The sequence below is a fragment of the Colossoma macropomum genome, unplaced genomic scaffold, assembly GCF_904425465.1.
Source record: "Colossoma macropomum unplaced genomic scaffold, Colossoma_macropomum, whole genome shotgun sequence".
Classification (NCBI taxonomy): domain Eukaryota; kingdom Metazoa; phylum Chordata; class Actinopteri; order Characiformes; family Serrasalmidae; genus Colossoma; species Colossoma macropomum.
The window spans coordinates 44620-66875 of NW_023494908.1; the positions used below are offsets into that span (position 1 = coordinate 44620).

General features: G+C 36.7%; 1 protein-coding gene across 1 annotated transcript in view; it reads right to left on the reverse strand.

The window, feature by feature from the left end:
* Positions 1-22256, reverse strand: part of LOC118800550 — a 47485-nt gene that overhangs the window by 5344 nt on the left and 19885 nt on the right. The window contains exons 4-12 of the mRNA XM_036560814.1: positions 21562-21918; positions 21157-21246; positions 19583-19748; positions 18570-18743; positions 14726-14899; positions 11908-12081; positions 10854-11027; positions 8341-8514; positions 8021-8061 (exon numbers count right to left, since the gene is read on the reverse strand). Coding sequence (XP_036416707.1) covers positions 8021-8061; positions 8341-8514; positions 10854-11027; positions 11908-12081; positions 14726-14899; positions 18570-18743; positions 19583-19748; positions 21157-21246; positions 21562-21918 — 1524 coding nt within the window. The remainder of the gene's footprint in view (positions 1-8020; positions 8062-8340; positions 8515-10853; positions 11028-11907; positions 12082-14725; positions 14900-18569; positions 18744-19582; positions 19749-21156; positions 21247-21561; positions 21919-22256) is intronic.

The window sequence follows — 22256 nt, forward strand, 5'->3', positions numbered from 1 at the left end:
TCTGTAGAACATCAAGTGTGATGACGCTATTGTACTATGCATATACACAGTTGTAAAAACAATAAACTAACTGTAATCTATATATTTTGAAAGCTATGTAGGTGCTTTTTCATGGGCTATGCTTTGGATTGCAGAGTAAATTATTTGAATGTGGAAGTATTCTGAATTTTTAACAGATTAACAAGGAAATACAAAACTGTAAAATAGTGATTTTTCCATACCACTTTAAATCACATTACTGTAATTTATGCATACTTATTATTGTTCTTTGTTCTCCTTCTTATTATTATTTTAAAAGTTGATGAAATGATACGTTCATTAAAAATGAAGCAACTGTAAAATAGTAATTGTAAAAAAATGTATTTTTAACATATTTTTAAAACATTAAGAGTTAATTACTATATAAAGGTATTTAAAAGAACTGAATTAGATTTTTAAATTTTGCAGCAATGCTGTATTACAAAATAGTTGCAAAAGAGTCTTCCCTCATATTACCACCATGTTGAAGGCATGGTCTGAACTCACAAATATATTTTCCATAAGCTTTTCTAATGCAACAGAAACATTTAAAGGCGAATTCCACGTTTTTGTACACTTGATTCTGTCCTTGCTATGTAAACAAAGTCATTTAGTGGTTTCATATAAAATGGCTTATTGTAGAGAAAGTTACAGACTGGGAACCATGTGCCTATTATTATTATTATTATTACTTTTGTTGTTAAATTTGTTCTGAAATGTGTAAATGTAGTATGTACTAATGTATGTAATGTTTGTGTGTTTATAAAATAATATACAATATATATATATATATATTAAAATAAGTGATACCATTATGCATCCTACATAGAACAAAAAAATTAAATAATGAAAAAAATTTAATCACTAGAATTTTTGCTATAAATAATGTTATGTTTTAAAATTTCCTTAAAATATTTAAAAGTAAAAGATTTATTTTAAAAAAATGTAGGTCAAATTTAAAAATACGTATTATGCATCCTACATCTTGAGACATCTTGGGATGTTATTATTGCCAAGACATCTTAAGATCCGTGTCTATAGACATGTCTTAAAGACATGTCTTCATTTCTTAAGACATGCCTCAAGATGTCCTAAGACATCAAGTCTTCATAATGTGTCTTTAGACATGTCTTAAAACATCCCAAGACATGGTAATGGCTGGGTATGTAGTAAAAGAAAGGCGTGTGGAGTTCAGGAGGACAACTGCTTCTCGCTTGACAGACCCAGCTGTCAAAGTCATTACAGTGGACAGGACTGTTTGAGGTTCTATGCAATGCAGTGTGGTGCTCAAATCCAGAACTCCAGAATCTCAGATCAACACACTTGTGTAAACATGTGGCGACTCTCACAAATTCTTCATCTGGAAAAACAATGAACTGGATCAAGTTGCAGACTTTTTGGGACATTTTTGAACATAGAGTTTTACAGGCTTCCAGAAGAAAAACTCAGCTGCCTAAAATATCAAAACTTTTGCTGGCCATGGAAAAAGGGCATCTCCCTGATCTACAAGGCAAATCACTAATCACACTGAGATTGAAGGTATGTATCTGTGTATGCACTATATCGGTACTTATGTCGAAGCAAATATGTGTGGAGGACACATTTAATGCTTTCATGATGAAATTGTGAGATGGCAGTTATATATTTTCAGAGTGGAAACAAAACCTTGTCTCCTTTTTTTCTTTCATGATTTATAAATGTTCGCTGCTCTTTACATGACAAAATTTAATGATGGACTACTTGAATTTAAACACTGTTACATTAATGTACATTAAAAGTTTAAAGTGATTTTCCTCATCTCATAAAGTTACTATTTTGGAAATATAAGGTTTTGATCCAGCAGTGATGATGTAGTGCATGACTAATGTAACATGTAGAATATTGGTTGCAGATTTAGTTTTGCTTGCTGCTGCTTTAAGATAAAATCAACACAACTGATGACAGTGATGGAAGAGATCCTGAAAATGAAGCTGTGGATGATGTCATGAGCGTCCCAAGACAGACAGGTGAGTTTGTTTAACAGCAATAATGTATAATGATTGTTACATGGTTTGATTCTCTTTCAATCTAAAGATATAATTTTACATACATGATACTGTACATTTCATCCGGTTATCTCTTGATACTAACATTCTGCTTGGCAGTGTTGTTTGAACTCCCTGGCCACTTTATTAGGTACTGTTATCTGCCCCACTCACCACATAGATGCACTTCGTAGTTCCACAATTACTATTATCTGTTTTCCTACAAAATTTGTTAGCCCCCCCTTTACCATATTCCTCAGTGGTCAGGGCCCCCACAGATGTCAGAGAAGCAGAAAAATCAGCTTTCTGTAAGGTTTGTTAACTGTGCAGTAAAGACAATGTGCACCCATTGTTTTAATTTGTTGTAACAATTTCTATTCTCGATAATAGGCATGTCACAGTTATTACATATCGCCTGATTGCAATTATTTAAGCTGATCAGAGTTATTTTCCACAGTTGTTAGCTTTGTCACAACAAACACAATGTGATTTGGTTTGAAGCAAATACATGTAAATATAAAAAAGGAGAAAACACTTGGCATGTCATGGTCTCTCTCTCTCTCTCTGTATATATATATATATATATATATATATATATATATATATATACATCACACACATGACCTCACAGTCGTTGCATCACTGCACGGATTTGTTCAGTTCCATCAGCAGCACTGACTAGATAAGAAATCAAGTCACACAAATCGTTGAATACCTGCTGACGCATTCACTTATTGGGCTTTCTCATATTAAGATACAGCCATTTTGGAGTTCACACACAAATGATTAATGTCTGGTTTATACTTATTTAAAGGCTAAATATGCACTCTTAATGTTGTGTATATTTTAATTAATGCAGAAAATGCATTCAAGGAGATCAACAGAAATTAATTGCACTAAAGAGATAGTTCACTGAAAAATCTCATTCACCCAATTTTCCCTCTCACCCAAAACACAGCTTCTGAGCCAAGAGCTGTTTGGTGTCTGAAGTTACTAGCTTTAGCACTGGAGTTATGAGGCTAATTTAACTTGTTAGCTACATTAGCTTTATAGCTCCGGTTCTAGGCTTGGCTTATAAGATATGTACATTTATTTTCTGCTGTATAAAGGAGCATTCAGACCCCTTTTAAACTCTCTCACGCACACGTTTCATTGTTGTTTGTGAAGCACTGGGACTGAAAACTGTGTTAACCTGGTGTGTTTGCACATAAACACATCTCACAAGGTAGCTTTGTTGTTGAATACCGTGGTGAGTTAATCACCAGCAGAGAACCCCAACAAAGGAGAAGGATGTACAGCAGTGAGCAGTCAGTGTACATGTTTGATTTTAAGTAGAAGGAGAGAACATGGATGTAAACAGTCTGACTAAATTTGAATTTTTTTATTTGCTTAAACTATAAAATATAAATGTCTATTCTAGACTAACAGAGTAAACAGTGACTCAGCAAGAAGTTTGTAGATTTTGTTCCACAATAGTGTTCTCCTTGTTCTGTAGTCATTTGACCTCACAGCTGTGGTCTTGGGCAGGACGTTATATAATTATTAGCGTAGTAATGCTATACTCTATTCTCATATACATGTCAGAACCAGTTTACATGCTAAATGTAATTCGAATGCTACCAAATCCGCCCAATGACAGCTAGGATAGGCTCCAGCACCCCACCGTGACCCAGAAGGATAGGTGGTTTAGATGATGTGTGTGTGTGCTACCAAATCTGATTGGTCAAGTCACATTCTTATACTCTTATTCTGTCTTCTTTTTCTTTTTGTTTGTTTTAATGGTGTCCAGAATTGATGCTGCAAAGGAGGATGGGTCTTTAAGAAGACTGGTCAGTAATGACCATATAAAGCCAAACTGCAAGATGACAAAAATATGTGCAGATGGATCTCCACACCTGTGTCTGTGATTCATGACATCCAATCAGGTGATGAAATCAAGTATGATTATGGAGAAAGTGTCTGGATCTGGAGAACTCAGGTTTATAAAATAAAGGTATTTATCCTCAAATTACTGCCAAAGGCATTTTTGAGCTTTAAATCATGAATGTAATCTTTAGCGTTGCAAATTAGTGATATGATTAAGTTGAATGGAAATGTTTAGCCACACAAAATGTGCATAAATGTCTTAGATTAAACAATTGAGTGTAGTGTTTTTAGAAATGCATATTTAAGAACTACAATTTGATACTTTTAACTCGTTGATATGCATATTCCAGCACATTATGTAAATTATTTTATAATGAAGATTTTGATAATTCTTAGGTTTGGTTATTTCATCTGTAATGTGTAAAATCTCAGTTTTATTTTAATAAAAAATATCTTATAAATGTTTCTACAGGTAATGAATGAAATCACTTCTACTGTGGCAGCTATATTAGGTGGCAGTCCAGCATTCAGCTGTGACCAAGCAGGGAAGAAACAGGCACTGAAAGCCACTGAAGTGGTAAGTTGGTCATTCATTCTCTATTTTAAAATAAGCTCTAAATTTTTCAGTAACATTATTTTTATTAGAAATCAGTGATCCATTATATACTAAGGGCAAGGAAATGCAAGAAATGTTTGATATGAGCTTTGCGTTCAGTCAGTAATTGACGACTGAAATGATGGATTAGGTGTTTTCAAACCTTTTAGATAAAACAGCAAATCATCTTCATTAAGACCTTAACAAATCTTTCTGACATTGACAATGTTAGTACTTGTTGAGAAGCATTTCTAACTTTGCCCCAGTAAAGAATAGACAGCCAGTGTAAAGACATCCTGATTTAGTCCACTGGGGTTTGTATATGACTTTAACTATTGTACCTTTAGAAATAGCTGTAGGGAAGTTGTGTCCTACATTTTGGAACAGGAATAGTGTTACTAAGGGAGCTACAGGTTCAGCTAATTACAGGGAATTACAGGGATTTCAGTCATTCCTTAACTGTTACTGTAAAGCTCTACAACTACACATACTGCAGATTCATACGGGATTAAAATCACTCCACAATTATAAATGTCAGACTGTAAAACTACACACACTGCAGATTCATACTGGATTAAAATCACTCCACAATTATTACCATCCGACTGTAAAACTACACACACTGCAGGTTCATGTGTTGTGGCCTTTACGCTAAATACTTTTGTGTTGTGAACCCTTTCAGTTTCAGTATTTTAGTTTTAATTGCAAAAATAAATATTTACACCAAAGTTAGTGTTTAGTTATTATTCTTTTTTATGAAGAAAGTGATTAGATGTAATTTGACAAAGCTAATTTTATAAAAGGGGCATATTACTAAGAATAATTTATGAAATGTTTCCATAGGTAATGAAATAAATAGTCCTATTGTGGCAAATGTATCAGAAAGTAGCCCATCTTTTAAGTCCAGTCCTAGTCCACAAAGACGAGTTCTGCAAAGTACTTAAGAGGTAAGCTGCAATCTTGTCTTTTCTAGAAATTTGTGAAACAGTTTGAAGAGGTCTAGATTTTTGTTGTGAACAGCTTGTGTTTGGCTTTTGCCTTAATTCCCCAGCTGCTGCTGGAGTTTTTAAACACCTCAGTGTCACTGCTGGACTGAGAATAGTCCACCAACCAAAAATATCCAGCCGGCAGTGTCCTGTGACCACTGATGAAGGACAAGAGGATGACCAACACAAACTGTGCAGCAACAGATGAACTATCATTTCTGACCTTACATCTACAAGGTAGGAGTGTCTAATAGAGTGGACAGTGAGTGGACACAGTGTTTAAAAGCTCCAGCAGCACTGCTGTGTCTGACCCACTCTGACCAGCACAACACACACTAACACAACACCACCCCGTCAGTGTTACTGCAGTGCTGAGAATGATCCACCACCCAAATAGTACCTGCTTTTTGAGGGTCCTGTGGGGGTCCTGACCATTGAAGAACCAGGTAATTCTAGAAAAGTCTGTAATCAGTCTTACCATATACTACAGAGTGCACCTATACGGTAAGATGAGCTGATAAAATGGACAGTGAGTGTAGATACAAGGAGGTGATCATAATTAAGTGGTCAGTCAGTGTACATGTAGTGTAAGATATAAGAAAATACAAGTTTAAGCCAATTTAAAGGACAAAAAGTCTGTGAAACAGTAGATGAGCCAACATTGGAGTCAGGCAGTGCAGCATTATTTGAAGATGAGGTTGAGGGTGTAGGAGTGTTATAGAGGAATTGATGATGTCATTGTGTGTCATTGATGTGAGTGTGTGTATGTTTGTGTGCTTGAATACACTAAAACATACACTGTAATACACTGAAACACTTGCACATAATCACACACTACCTGGACACGCTTGTGAGACACTTGCACACTCTACTGAAACACACACACCACTGAAACACACACACACCACTGAAACACACATACACACCACTGAAACACACACATATACATTACTGAAACACACACCACTGAAACACATACACCACTGAAACACACACCACTGAAACACACATACACATCACTGAAACACATACACACCACTGAAACACACACACCACTGAAACACATACACACCTCTGAAACACGCACACTACTGAAACATAAACACACCGCTGAAACACCCACACCACTGAAACACACACACATCACTGAAACACATACACACCTCTGAAACACACACGCTCCTGAAACACGCACACATCACTGAAGCACACAAACACACCACTGAAACACACACACCACTGAAACACACACACCACTGAAACATAAACACACCTCTGAAACACGCACACATCACTGGAACACCCACACCACTGAAACACCCACACACCACTAAAACATACACACCACGGAAACATATACACACCTCTGAAACACACACACATCACTGAAACACACACACCACTGAAACACCCACACACCACTGAAACATACACACCACTAAAACATATACACACACCTCTGAAACACACGCTTTCTGCTCAGGGGTCGCATCTCCTTGCAGACTGAAGGGAGCCATCTTCCACTGACAGTCAGAAACTCTATGACCCCCTCTTTCATTTTGGAATGTGATTGATTCCTGTAGGCACCTCATGGTGGTAAAAATATGGTGCTTTGAAATCGGATGAATCTTTTTGAATCACCCCGTACTGTCTGGGTTTGATTTCATCCAGAGATACTGTTAAAATACATAAACAACCAAACACAACACACAAGACTAGTACTGAATATTGATGAAAATTTGTATTGCTCTTCACATTGTAACATCAGTCAGTGAACTTAAAGTTGAGGTGAGTTTCACTAACTGTGTGTTATTTCTAATTTCAGTGTGTAAGCTGAAAAAAAACTAATCAGCTTTTCAGTATTGTTGGCAATAGAGAGGATGTTTTCGTTTTTTTCTACTGCATCCTACAGTGTGTAGAACCATACAAGAACCATAGATACTTCTAGACAGATTCTTCACTGAACCGGAAGACCACACAAAGCCATTCATTCCTTCATAACTGTAGTTCAGTGTGGAGAAGAGCCTGCAGTGAGATAACGTACAACTCCACTGGAGTCATTATGTCAGCATCTAATTCTGCTTTTACAACAGTTTAAAGGCTAAAGACAGCATCAGAACCATGGGCCACCAGGACTTGTTGTTGGGACTATGAGAGTATTCCCAACAACAAATCCTGGTGGCTCATTGTTCTGATGAATTTTCATACAGGATGAATTATCCTATTTTTTTCCAGAAATCATTTTCTTTGTGCTGCTGAGCATGCTCTTATTTTGTGAAACTCTATCTTCCTGTTACAGTGAAATGACTTCCAGGCATGCTAAAAACTCTCATGCACACACCAGTGACTGCAGCCTCTGTACAATCATCCACACACACACACACATACACACTTGTTTCATAGGTGTGTGTATGTGCAAGTATTTCAGTGGCATGTGCAATTGTTTCAGTAGTGTGAGCGTGTGCAAGTGTTTTAGTGTATTTTACCCAAAATGGCCCCACATATTGTTAGTGTTGTGTGTTTGTACTTACATTTCTTTGGTCTGATTCTCATCTCACCCTCATGTTCCACTCTAAAGAATACAAACACAGATCAGTGAGAGATGTTTAGTGCAAAACTATTTCTCTCACTCTCTGTATGTGTGTATATATACATCTTTGTTTCTTCCTTTGCCACTTTCTGTCTTACTCTCTGTCTTTTTCTCTCTCTCCATGCTGTTCTCCTTGGTTACTCACAGTAAATTTTTAAAATTCAGTTTCTCTTTCTTTTTGTCTCTCTCACAAACACACTCTCACACACACACACACACACACACACACACACACACACCTGTGAACACAGCTGTTCATACCTGAGTGTTTTGAGTGAGCAGTGTGGATCCTCCTGTCTAGCAGAGAGCAGCTTCACGCCTGACCTTCCTGGGAGATTATAGCTCAGATCCAGTTCTTTCAGGTGTGAGGGGTTTGAACTCAGAGCTGAAGCCAGAGAAGAACAGCCTTCCTCTCTGACCATACATCCTGATAATCTGCAGAGTGCAGAAAAAGACAAACAGACTGAGAGAGAGAATGCACAGAACTTAGTAGACGTTTGAATAAATAAAAATGTAAAAGATGGAAATAAAAAGTAATATTTCTTAAAGATGACACATTTCTTTACTATTTTAACTTTATGTCTTTTAGAAATCAGGTCATCTAATACTCAATTAGCTAAGCTTTTCACAGTAACAGAAATTTTGACCAGGGATCCCCAGTCTTTTGCTTGCCACTGTAATAGCAAAGTAGAGTCATTTTAATATGCTCATTTTGTATCAGTTCAAGCTTTATTCCTGTTACAGCCTAAAGAAGATTACTAAGAATATTTTTAATGTTTACCTCTTGTTAATAAAAATGCACTTGATTTAAAAATCTGTACACTCAGGGAGTGTTTTAGTGTTCCTCACAGCTCTGTTATCCATGTGATCTTTAGCTGTTTCTACGTTTCACACTTTTTGCTGTTCAGCCTATTGTTTCCGCATGGGTTGAGTTAAATTCATTGGGTTTGTTATTATTGTACGTGAGAAGTTAATGACTGTTGACCATGTCAAGTCAACTTTAGTGGATTTGCTACTGATGGAGGCTGAAAGATGATTCAGTGATAAATAATCAGTGAGTAGGTTTCCAGTGAGTGATGTTAGTTCTCCTTGATTGCCAGTTCATCAGAATTGTTGTTTTGGTGATTGTTAGCACTTCAACAATTATTCTGCTGTTTCCTTGATGATATTTCTGTTGGTATGTCTCAGAATAGAGTGATGGGAGTAGTAAGATGGGCTGATTCAATGGTGCAATTAATTAAACAAACATTTGTTGGCAAAAGTGTTTGATTGGTGTGCAGCACCATATCACACGAGTTTAACTGTCAGGAGTGTCTAATGAGCAATGAGAGAAGATTTAGATCCTATGAATCCCATTTTATTATTTTTTTTCCAGTGCAGTGCATACTGTGAATAATTTTATACTATATTAGGTACAGGCTGGTGCTATTAGACATATCAAGTATTAGCAGTGGGAGTAATTAAGAGATCTTCTTCCCACTTCCTAGACTGTATGTATGTTGTTTAGTCTGATTTGGATGCTAAATAATACATTTTGGACAAAGGTTTATTCATAGAGGATACTTACTCCTTCTAAATTAAATTTGGTTATGCTTGACTTTTTAATTGTATGCTATTTTTTTAAAGTAATTATATCTTTAATGTCAAATCTTATTAGGCCCCACTATGGGCACTGCTAGGTAATTTAGCGCCCCCTTCCCAAACAAATGTATGTTATTATTTCAAATCATCTACAGTTTATTCTCATTTGCAATATCCTGTGATAGCAAGGCATGACCTGGGGGAGGCGCTGCTGCTGCTCTTTTGCAGTGCTGCCTCTGCTGTGCTACCAGCAATTGACTAACATTATTTAAAACGTGGAAACCCTGGCTTGTCCAATCACATCAGACCTCCTATGTTTTAAGCCAATCATATCAGACCCTGTAAGATCAAAAATCACTAAAATAAACATTGGAACTTGTTCAAAATCTATAATATACAGAGTGAAACAGTCAGCAGTGCAAGAGCAAATCTATCCACCCACAATATGGATGTGTGGTAAATTATGGTCAGTATAGCTGGCTGTCAGGTTTTTGCTCAGTTGCTTGTTAGCTAATGCTAGCTAATTTAGAGTTTAAATGATGCAAAGAAAAAATGGTTAGGTTAACACTTACATTGACAAAGTTGACAAACCAAATATTTTAACTCCACTTCATAGTGAAGTTAGAGTGTGAACAAGCAAGAGAGATAGAAATAAGATAACTTTTTATATTCTTTGCTTTGTATTTCTCTTCAGTATTTGGAATAAATGACTCCCAAATTTGTTATATATTGTTGTTTATAATAAGTTAATGTCAATGAAATGGCCATAGTGTTGATCATAACACAATTTTATATCCCTAAATTTCTTAATCTGTAGATGGAAATTGAGAGGCAGCAACTCTGTTGCAGGCCAGTAAGCTGGGATTTTTTTTTACCAGTTAAAACAAATATTAAAATAAAAAAAACTTAATTGATTGATCTCTCAAAATAGTCCCTAAAGATTGTTTAACTACTACTTTACTATTAAAACTACATTTAGACATTGTTACCCTCACCACTGCTATGAAGAAAAAATAAGTTTTGCTAGAATGGTGGATTTCACATTGAACGACATCTCATCAAATGAATAAAGAAGAAACTTAGAAATATCAGAGAAATCTCCCTTAAATACATTCAAACCCACATGTTGTTGTTGATATAAGCAAATAGCATCAAGCTTTAACATTTCATTCCAAAATGAAGAGAAAGCTGACCTGAGTGTCTCCAGTTTGCAGTGTAAACTCTTCAGTCCAGCAGACAGCAGCTCCACTCCTGAATCATGAAGCTCATTGTTACTGATGTCCAGCTCTTTTAGGGAGGAGGTTTCTGTTTGTAAAACTGATCCCAGATTTTCACAAGACTTTCCCCCAAAATGACACAAAGCTAGTCTGCAACAAGAGAGCATTACAAATCTTTTATTATGTGATTTTCTAATGACAGCTACAACTTTCAAATATTTTTATATTACTATGAAACAGAGATACAGTAGTATTCAAAAACCACAAATAAATAAATAATGACCCCTCTTTCTCTCTGTCTCTCTCTATGTGTGTGTATATGTGTATATATATATATATAGATAGATAGATAGAGAGATATAGATATAGATAGATAGATAGAGAGAGATATAGAGAGAAGCGGTGAATAGTTAATTCTGTTTGACGATATTGAATGTTTTACCTTTTACTCTATGAATGTTTTTTTTCTCTTTTTTGGAAATGTATGTATATATATATATATATATATATATATATATATATATATATATATATATATATATAATTTGAAGAAGCTAGTAAATAGGAAGCCAGTTTCAGCCTCACCAAACTTAAATCTAGAATCAAACAACTAAAATCCGTACTCAGTCTAGGTTTGAAATTTGCAATGAACTTCAGGTTAACTTTAACTTGAGGTCATATGTGCTAGCTGTGCTCTGTCCAATCAGTCATGTGATGCTTCTCCAGTGGTATGTGGGACTATTGCTAACTCAAAATAGTCCCTAAAGATTCTTTAACTACTACTTTATTATTAAAACTACATTTAGACTTTGTTACCCTCACCACTGCTATAAAGAAAAAACAGGTTTTACTAGAATGGTGGATTTCACATTGAACTCTGAATGACATCCCATCAACTGAATAAAGAAGAAATTTAGAAATAACTGTGGAATCCCCCTTAAATACATTTAAACCCACAGGTTGTTGTTGTTGAAATAAGCAAACAACATCAAGCTTTAATATTCCATTCCAAAATGAAGAGAAAGCTGACCTGAGTGTCTCCAGTTTACAGTGTGAACTCTTCAGTCCAGCAGAGAGCAGCTCCACTCCTGAATCGTGAAGCTCATTGTTACTGATGTCCAGCTCTTTTAGGGAGGAGGTTTCTGTTTGTAAAACTGATCCCAGATTTTCACAAGACTTTTCACCAAAATGACACAAAGCTAGTCTGCAACAAGAAAGCATCACAAATCTTTCATTACATGATTTCCAATGACAGCTACAACTTTCAAATATATTACTATGAAACAGAGATACAGTAGTATTCAAAAGCCACAAATAAATAAATAATGACCTCTCTCTCTCTCTCTCTCTCTCTCTATATATATATATATATAGTATCTCACAAAAGTGAGTACACCACTCACATTTCTGCAAATATTTTATAATATCTTTTCATGGGACGACACTATAGAAATGAAACTTGGATATAACTTAGAGTAGTCAGTGTACAACTTGTATAGCAGTATAGATTTACTGTCCTCTGAAAATAACTCAACACACAGCCATTAATGTCTAAATAGCTGCCAACACAAGTGAGTACACCTCACAGTGAACATGTGCAAATTGTGCCCAGTTGTATCGCTGTCCCTCCCTGGTGTCATGTGACTCGTTAGAGTTACAAGGTTCCAGGTGTGAATGGGGAGCAGGGCTGTTAAATTTGGTGTTTTGGGTACAATTCGCTCATACTGGCCACTGGATATTCAACATGGCACCTCATGGCAAAGAACTCTCTGAGGATGTGAGAAATAGAATTGTTGCTCTCCACAAAGATGGCCTAGGCTATAAGAAGATTGCTAACACCCTGCCACTGAGTCATGGTGGCCAAGGTCATACAGTGGTTTTCCAGGACATGTTCCACTCGGAACAGGCCTCGTCAGGGTCGACCAAAGAAGTTGAGTCCACGTGCTCAGTGTCATATCCAGAGGTTGGCTTCAAAAAATAGACGCATGAGTGCTGCCAGCATTGCTGCAGAGGTTGAAGAAGTGAGAGGTCAGGCTGTCAGTGTTCAGACCATACGCCGCACAATGAATTGACTCAGACAAGCAGTCCAAGGACATGGATTACTGGAACCATGTCCTGTGGTCTGTTGAGACCAAGATAAACTCGTTTGGCTCAGATGGTGTCCAGCATGTGTGGCGGCACCCTGGTGAGGAGTACCAAGACAACTGTCTCTTGCCTACGGTCAAGCATGGTGGTGGTATCATCATGGTCTGGAGCTGCATGAGTGCTGCCGGCACTGGAGAGCGGCGGTTCATTGAGGGAAACATGAATTCCAACATGTACTGTGACATTCTGAAGCAGAGCATGATCCCCTCCCTTTGGAAACTGCGCCACATGGCAGTTTTTCAACACGATAACGACCCCAAACACACCTCCAAGATGACAACTGCCTTGCTGAAGGTAAAGGTGATGGACTATGTCTCCAGACCTAAACGCAATTGAGCACCTGTGGGGCATCCTCAAGCGGAAGGTGGAGGAGCGCAAGGTGTTTTACATCCACCAGCTCCGTGATGTCATCATGGAGGAGTGGAAGAGGATTCCAGTAGCAACCTGTGCAGCTCTGGTGAATTCAATGCACAAGATGGTTAAGGAAATGCTAGATAATAATGGTGGTCACACAAAATATTGACACTTTGAGCACAATTTGGACATGTTCATTGTGAGGTGTACTCACTTGTGTTGCCAGCTATTTAGACATTAAAGACTGTGTGTTGAGTTATTTTCAGAGGACAATAAATCTATACTGCTATACAAGTTGTACACTGACTACTTTAAGTTATATCCAAGGTTCATTTCTATAGTGTTGTCCCATGAAAAGATATTATAAAATTATTTGCAGAAATGTGAGGGGTGTACTCACTTTTGTGAGATACTGTGTGTGTATATATATATATATATATATATATATATATATAATATGTAGAGAGAGAGAAGCAAGGATTAGTAAATTTTGTTTGACGATATTGAATGTTTTACCTTTTACTTTATGAATGTTTTTGGGGTTTTTTTCTCTTTTTTTGGAAATATTTTGTCATATTTTGCACTGCATAACGCACCACACATTTTAAATAGGAGACAAGCAGGTCAGTCTAGTGCCTGCACTGATTATGCAACCATGCTTTTGTAATATGTGCAGTATGTGGCTTGGCGTTGTCTTCATGAAATAAGCATGGATGTCCTTGAAAAAGATAGATGCATTTACAAAGCAGCATGTGTTGCTCCTAAATCTGTATATATTTTTCAGCATTAATGGTGCTTTCACAGATATGCAAGTTATCTATGGAATGGACACTAAATCAACTCCATAACTTGACAGACCCTGTCTTTTGAACTTTACACAGGTAACGATCTGGATGGTTCTTTAGTTCTTTGACCCAGAGAACACAGTGTCCATTATTTTCATTAACAATCTGAAAGGCTGACTTGTTGTACCACATCCTTTTGAGATGAGACTGATCCTAGAGAAGTCGGCAGCATGTCTGGATGTTGTTTACTTATAACTTCCACTGTGCAGAGTACAGCCTTAACTTGCATTTGTGGATGCAGCAACGAACAATGACAATGGTGTGCCTTTGTTTTTGCAACTTCCAGTACTGCCATTCATCATCTTTTCATCACCACACAAAATTAAATTAAGCTTAAATTAGCTTCTTATCCACAAAGTTGACATCCCATCAACTGAATAAGGAAGAAATTTAGAAATATCAGTGGAACCTCCCTTAAATACATTCAAACTCACATGTTGTTGGTGATATAAGCAAACAACATCAAGCTTTAATATTCCATTCCAAAATGAAGAGAAAGCGGACCTGAGTGTCTCCAGTTTACAGTGTGAACTCTTCAGTCCAGCAGACAGCAGCTCCACTCCTGAATCATGAAGCTCATTGTTACTGATGTCCAGCTCTTTTAGGGAGGAGGTTTCTGTTTGTAAAACTGATCCCAGATTTTCACAAGACTTTTCCGCAAAATGACACAAAGCTAGTCTGCAACAGAGATACAGTAGTATTCAAAAGCCACAAATAAATAAATAATGACCTCTCTTTCTCTCTGTCTCTCTCTCTCTCTAATATATATGTATGAATATATAATATATATATATATATATATATATATATATATATATATATATATATATATGTATATATATAGTTAGATAGTTAGATAGATATAGATATAGAGAAAAGCGGTGATTAGTTAATTCTTTTTTTGGAAATATATATATATATATGCTTATTACAGACATGATGCCTGTGACACGCCCCAAAAAACAGATATAAAAGCATGTTTATCACTGTGTTACATCGCCTTTTCTTTTAAAAGCACTTAATAAATTTGTTTGAAGACACAGATTGAACCAGTTGTAAAAGTGCAATTTCTTGCCATTTCTCAGGTATACAAGTCTGTACCTGCACAACCATATAGGGCCTTTGTTGTCATATTTTGCACTGCATAACACACCACACATTTTAAATAGGAGATGAGCAGGTCAGCCTAGCACCTGCACTCTGATTATGCAACCATGCTTTTGTAATATGTGCAGTATGTGGCTTGGCGTTGTCTTCATGAAATAAGCATGGATGTCCTTGAAAAAGACAGATGCGTTTACAAAGCAGCACATACAGTTTACAGTTTACTCTATAAACCATCAACTTTACCAAAGCAATCTAGGTCCACGACAAGCTGTAATGTATATTCTGAATCAGTGGCATAACAAAAAGTAACCAAATATATATACCCTGTCACATATGCCATTTGTCTTTGGTGTCCTAAAAGTGTCCGTAGATTTTCTATGCATAGTTGCACTTTGCCTGTCTGATAGCTCAGGACAGGTTTGCTGTGCTGACAGTTGCCTTGTCATCCGACCCAAAGTCATCTACAACTTCTGTTTAGCATGTGTGCTGATGATCTTAAAGGAAGTCACATCATCTATGCACTAATGTAGCCAGTCACGGATGCTGTATATTCCTCAAAATCAGTTGAAGTGTTATATGCAGCCCCCTCCCTGAACATGGTCCAGTCTGTATGCCCAAACCGGTCCTGAAGCGCTGAGATGGTTTAGCTGTTATACTAGTGCAGATGCCTCTCTTATGTTTTCGACACTTTTTCTCCCAGCTAGCAACACCATCCAAGGTGTGGTTTCACAAAGCAGCTTGAGGTTCATGTAGCACCTCCAACAGTCTATCGGATACTGCAGTTGAATTCTGTTTTCTAATGACAAGCAGGGTGTGGCAATGATATTCATGTACATGTTCACCAGTGTTTCTGATGCACATCTTTGGCAAATTTGTTTTGCAAAACTGACTACCAGAAACAAAACCACCATATGTTCAGCCCTAAAGGTGCCACCATCTTGGATAAAAAAATATCATAGCTAATTACAGTAATAATACAGTAATAAAACATGGCTATTGCTCAGTAGAAAAAATAAGAACATACTGAATACTGATGGTTATAGGAACCGAGCAGTTGCCACTGACTCATCTCTATACTGACATACAGTATATTCAACAGTCAAACAGAATGTGTTTTGTAACTTTCATTTCTTTGTGCACTTTTGTGGTCAAAGATGTTTTGTTATATTTATGTATAAACATATAATGTAACATAATCATGAATAAATTAAAATCTATTCAGGGAATAAATGATACTAAGCCCACACTAAACCTACTTAAGAAATATCCAAATTATGCTTGTTATTGTTACATTTATAAAGGGCTGGTTTCCCAGACAAAAAAACCTTAGCTGGGTGTGTAAAGATCTGGTCCTCAGCCCAGTTCACTGTATATTCTGGCAGATCATCACTCAGTATTTTTTAAATTAACCTGTAAAACGTGCAGTTACTTTACTATTTAATATAAAGATTTATACATAAACAAAACATGCAATTCAGTGTTGCTGATTAGGTGTTATGAACCATAAAAAAAAACACAAAATAAGAAAGACGCAACTCTAGCAAAACTCTAATGATTTTATTCCGACATTGGAAATTTGTTTGCGACAGTGAAATCGCTTTAAGAGTCTCGTGGTGTGAGGCCAGCATTACTCTCTGACTGTTTGCCTTCTGACTTTGTTTTGTGTCCTTTGACACCTTTTAGCTTCACCTATAGATTTGCTTCTGGTACACTTTGTAACAACTTCACCAGGTGTAAATAGAAATTGGGCTGTAATTTTGTTTTGGGGTTTGCCTCTGTTTTTGTGTCATCCAGGGTGGCAGGCTATCTATTTGTGTTTTTGTTTATTCTTTTTTGTATTGGACAAACCCAAAGTCTAACTGGTTTCTACTTCTGGGTCTGTGTACCTTCTGTTCATTTGATGTTCGTTTTAAAAACCAGTATGGGTCAATTCTCATTTCTGGTTCTGTTATTGTTAGTGGAATCAAGAAATAGCTTCGTTTTACAGTTTCACAAACTAATCATAAAATCAAATAACAAACAAACAAACAAACAGCAATGGAGTAAAGGGTCATATTCTAATCATCCAAATTTACAGGCTTGTCTTTCAGTTATAATGACCAGTAATGTTGCCTCTTGGTGAAGGAGACTCAGGAGAGACTGTCGTTCTGCTAGAGAAATGCTCTTTATTGACACCTGCAGAAAAGGCTCAAACAGGGCAGCCCGTTAGCAATGAAGGTGACCTCTGTTCCCTCCGCTTCATCGTGGACACTTAACCCAACATCCAGGTTATCACCCCTGAAAAATGTTGAATTCCCTCGTTTGATTCAGGCCATCGTAAAAAAACACACAGAAGCGAACTGAACACAGAGTCCTGAGCACAGAGACCCCCGACACAGCTCTAACACACCTCTAAAGCTCCTTTCCACCAAAAACCGGAGGCAGTGTACTCTATGAACCAACATGGATCACAGGACAGCGCACATGGCGGGAGTTGTGTTGAGTTTTAGTGCAGTTTTTATAATAGAAAAAAGTCAACAAACACATATAAAACGTTATATAGCCTACCACAATGCCAGATCTAGGCTGACCTTTTCAACACTCATACTCAATGTCCCTGTCCTCATCATTTCTTAACCGCGACAGCCTGAATTCTGAGCTCGATCATGGGTGCACTCTGCACGTTTATTGTTGGTTAATGTAAATCAGTTAAAATCAACCCTTTATTTCATTGCTGTTTGTTTGTTATTTGATTTTATGATTAGTCTGTGAAACTGTAAAATGAAGTTATTTTTTGTTTTTCGACTAACAGTAACAGAATAAAAAACGAGAACTGACCCATTTGCCATTTTTCAATACGGGATTTTGAAATGAAAATCAAATGAACAGAAGGTAAACTGACCCCTTCTTGTCCACAATTACCTTCTCACCATACTTTCAAGCATTTTTTTCTGTCTGCAAGTGCTTATCAACCACTGGTAGATGAATACTCTTTGACCTTGGTCTGTGTGACTCCCTGCACATTACACTGGCATTATTAAAATGAAATCTTTTTCCTTCTTAACATGCATATCCATATCCTTCTTAAATTATAATAAATGTTGACAAATATGCGGTACAACAACTATTTTATTACTACATGGCATTCAGTTTCATTAGAAAAAATCCTGTCTGAAATATGTATATAACAAAATACATACTTGCATACTTCTATAATGCTGAAATAGAATAGCAAAATGTCATCAAATTTGGGAATTCTGACCTGAGTATCTCCAGTTTACAGTGTGAACTCTTCAGTCCAGCAGAGAGCAGCTCTACACTTGAATCCTGTAGCTTATTGTTACTGAGGTCCAGCTCTTTCAGAGAGGAGTTTTCTGTTTGTAGAGCTGCACTCAAAGTTTTAATGGACTGTACAGAAAGGTTACATCCAGCAAATCTACAGAAAAGAAGAAATGAAAGTAAGTAAAATATTTGTTTCAGAAAATGTGTTTGAATTTGTAATTGTCTGAACAATAAAATTTAAAACTTCAATTCTTCCAGTCTTGTACTGCTCTGACTTTATTTTCTTGAATTCACTGAGCAAGAAATCCTGGACCAGCTTTGGAGTTAACCAATATAATGTAACACACATACTGTTTTTAGTGCTGCTTTCTTAAGTAGCACATATGTGTCTTCTATCTAAACCAAGTTTGATCTGTTTCTCAAAATTTTTCTTTCTTAATACTGTTAAATATTTTCCACAAGCTATATATAAACAAATACTCACAAAAAACAATACATATAAGCTGTTAAAACTCTTGTTTTTTACAGTTTCCAATGCCAAGAGAGAAGTAGAGATAGCCAAAGTCTTTTATTCATTTATGATAAAACTGGATTTCTACCCAATATAGAAAATTTTCAACATTAAAAACGAGTACAGTGTTGTCTCAAAAAGCCTAATAGAATTTTGTCTCCTCACTGTTATCAAATATTGGTTTGAAATATCAGTCAAATGTGAGTATCTGTCTGATGGCAATGCATTTTTTAATATATGTAATATTTGTATGCAATCAAATATTTTGTTTTCTACTTGTAGATTAATCAAGGATCCACAAATATGAAACCAAAGCTCCAAATAAGAAAAAAGACCCAATACTCAGACAAGTCTGGATTGTTTTCCTTTCTCTTTTTATATAGTATCTCCTTAGACCACTTAGACTAGTCTGAAATTTCATGTTGTTCATAGGTCATAACAGCAAAAATATTGGCTTAATAATGTCTATGTTAAACACTCACTTAGCCTTTCTGCAGTTTGTCATAGCTGGGATGAGTCTTCTGTAACCCTCCTCTGATGTGTTGTATTTCTTCAGGTCCAACTCTTCACGCACATATTGTGATTTAAGACACATGTAGGCTACAGCTGAGCATTGTGTAGGAGAGCGTTTCCTTTTTGAGAATTTATCTGAAATCAAAGAGAAACAGTGGTAGGCTTTCATTTGCTACTATCATTTTGTGACCAAATCTGTTTGAACGAATAAGTCTTTGTCACATGAGGAACCTGGATAAGATTTTTTTTTCTTTAATTAATATTTATCAGCTATGTACTTCTAATAACTTTGGTCAATGGTTTGTAATTTAAATAAATGCCACTAATATTGGCCAGCAATACTGAAAAACACTATTCAGTTACCTCACACAAGAACATTTTTCTCCCTGTTCTTCATCTTGTAAAGTAGAATTATTGATTCGGTTTAAACTAGTGTATTATCACAATGTACCTCTGCATAAAAATTAACCATTTAGCAGCTGTACTGCAATGTTCATCACTAGCATATCACAGCTGAAGGAAAACTAGCTTCACTGTTCATACAGTGGCATTCTGGATTCCTCAAAGGTGAAGTATATGTGTGTTGTACAGACCAGAATGCTTGATCCCTAGAGTGAGTGGGTCTGGCAGCTGTTGTACTGTGGGGTGGGGGGGGGGGGTATTTTGTTGACATAGTTTGTCCCACTTTGACCCTTACAAGGAATGGTCACTGTAAATCAAAGTTATTCTGACCAATCACCTTTATCTATAATGAAATTCTATGTTGGGCGGCACGGTGGCGCAGTGGGTAGTGCTGTCGCCTCACAGCAAGAATGGCCTGGGTTCGATTCCCGGCCGGGTGACCAGGGTCATTTCTGTGTGGAGTTTGCATGTTCTCCCCGTGTCTGCGTGGGTTTTCTCCGGGTACTCCGGTTTCCTCCCACAGTCCAAAGACATGCCGTCAGACCAATTGGACATGCTGAATTGCCCTTAGGTGTGAGTGAGTGTGTGAATGTGTATGTCTGTCTGTCTGCCCTGCGATGGACTGGCGACCTGTCCAGGGTGTATCCTGCCTTCCGCCCAATGACAGCTGGGATAGGCTCCAGCACCCCACCGCGACCCAGAAGGATAAGCGGTTTAGATGATGAATGAATGAATGAATGAATGAAATTCTATGTTGATTAGAGTGGTCTCTTCTAAGACAACAGTGCCACATACTTGTTTAAAAATTATGTTAATCACATGTTATGGTCTTTGCAGTCACCAGAGCTCTCCACCACCATCACTTAAAGGCCAGCTGAGGCAATATCTTTTGCAAGAATGGTGTTCCATCCTTCAAGTACAGGTCCAGAGACTTGTAGAATCAAGCCACTTTGAAGCTGTTCTGGGAGCTCATAGTGACCTAACACCTGATACACTGTTTTAACTTCAATTTGTGACTCGTCTGTTGTTAGCCAGAAGTCATGAAACATGTACACATTATCTTTCCTGTGCATGCATGATGATCCGATGTTCTTTTTAAAAATTAAATGTTATTACAGATAGTTATTAATATAAAACTTACCTTTCAAGATGCAAGCTGTTAAGGCACTTAATATAACAGCAAAAACAAAAAAGCAGATGATAGCAATTTTCCAGGCGTGAAAACCTTGTTCTGAAATACAAACCAAATAAAAAATTACAGCAGACATCACATTTACTTAATTTGCCCTTCTGCGATATATTAAGATTAATAACATTAAAATGAAATGACTTTGGGCTGTCACCATTAACTGTGATATGACACTGTGACAATGTCTTACATGCCAAATGCTTCCCAAATTTAAATAGTTTAAAATTTAGCTTGTAAGGAGTTGAAAAACTATAATGGTAGTTACTATACAGCTAAGTGCTACGGAGATGATTAAATATGTGATGCAAAATAGTTAATTCATAAGTAATTATAGATTAAAATTGTGCTGGCTCATACCTTTAACTTCAACATAAAGAGGTATATCAGCAAACCAGGACCTGTACCGAATTAAGCATTTGTAAGCTCCCTCATTCGAAGGTTGCACTGCTGAGAGTTTCAGTGAAGTGTTTCCTTTCTGCAGTTCTGCTTTAAATATAGCTGTCCTCCCTCTGTAAGACACCATCTGATCATCATTTCTGTCTCCATGATCTTCATAGAGATGCACTAGATTGTCAGTATCAGTCCGATCTGTTCGGATCCACTCCACCATCATGTCCTCAGCACTGATGCTGGGTATGAGAGAACAGGGCAGAACCAGATCTTCACCAGCTTCAACAACAAGAGGAGCAGCTGGGCCAACTACTTTTAAATGTACTGAAATAAAAAGGAAAACTGTAAGTCAAGAAAGTATTTAATTTTGAACAGTTTTTCCCCATTGTTTTTAGAAAAAAACAACTTTCAATGTAGCGCAAATCCCCTCTATTGCACACCATCTTTCCTGATTCATAAAGACCACCTGCTGCAAACAGCAAGAGTACCAATTTTAAAGAATGCTCTAAATCTTTGTTACACTAATCTCTGTCTGCTATCTGTATCATAAGGTCAGTTTCCATATACAGGACAGATATTGATTATAACAGAAGTGAATGTGAGGCTGGTGCAGTTACTGAATTATGTTAGTAAACATTTCTACAAAACAAGTGTTTTTGTAA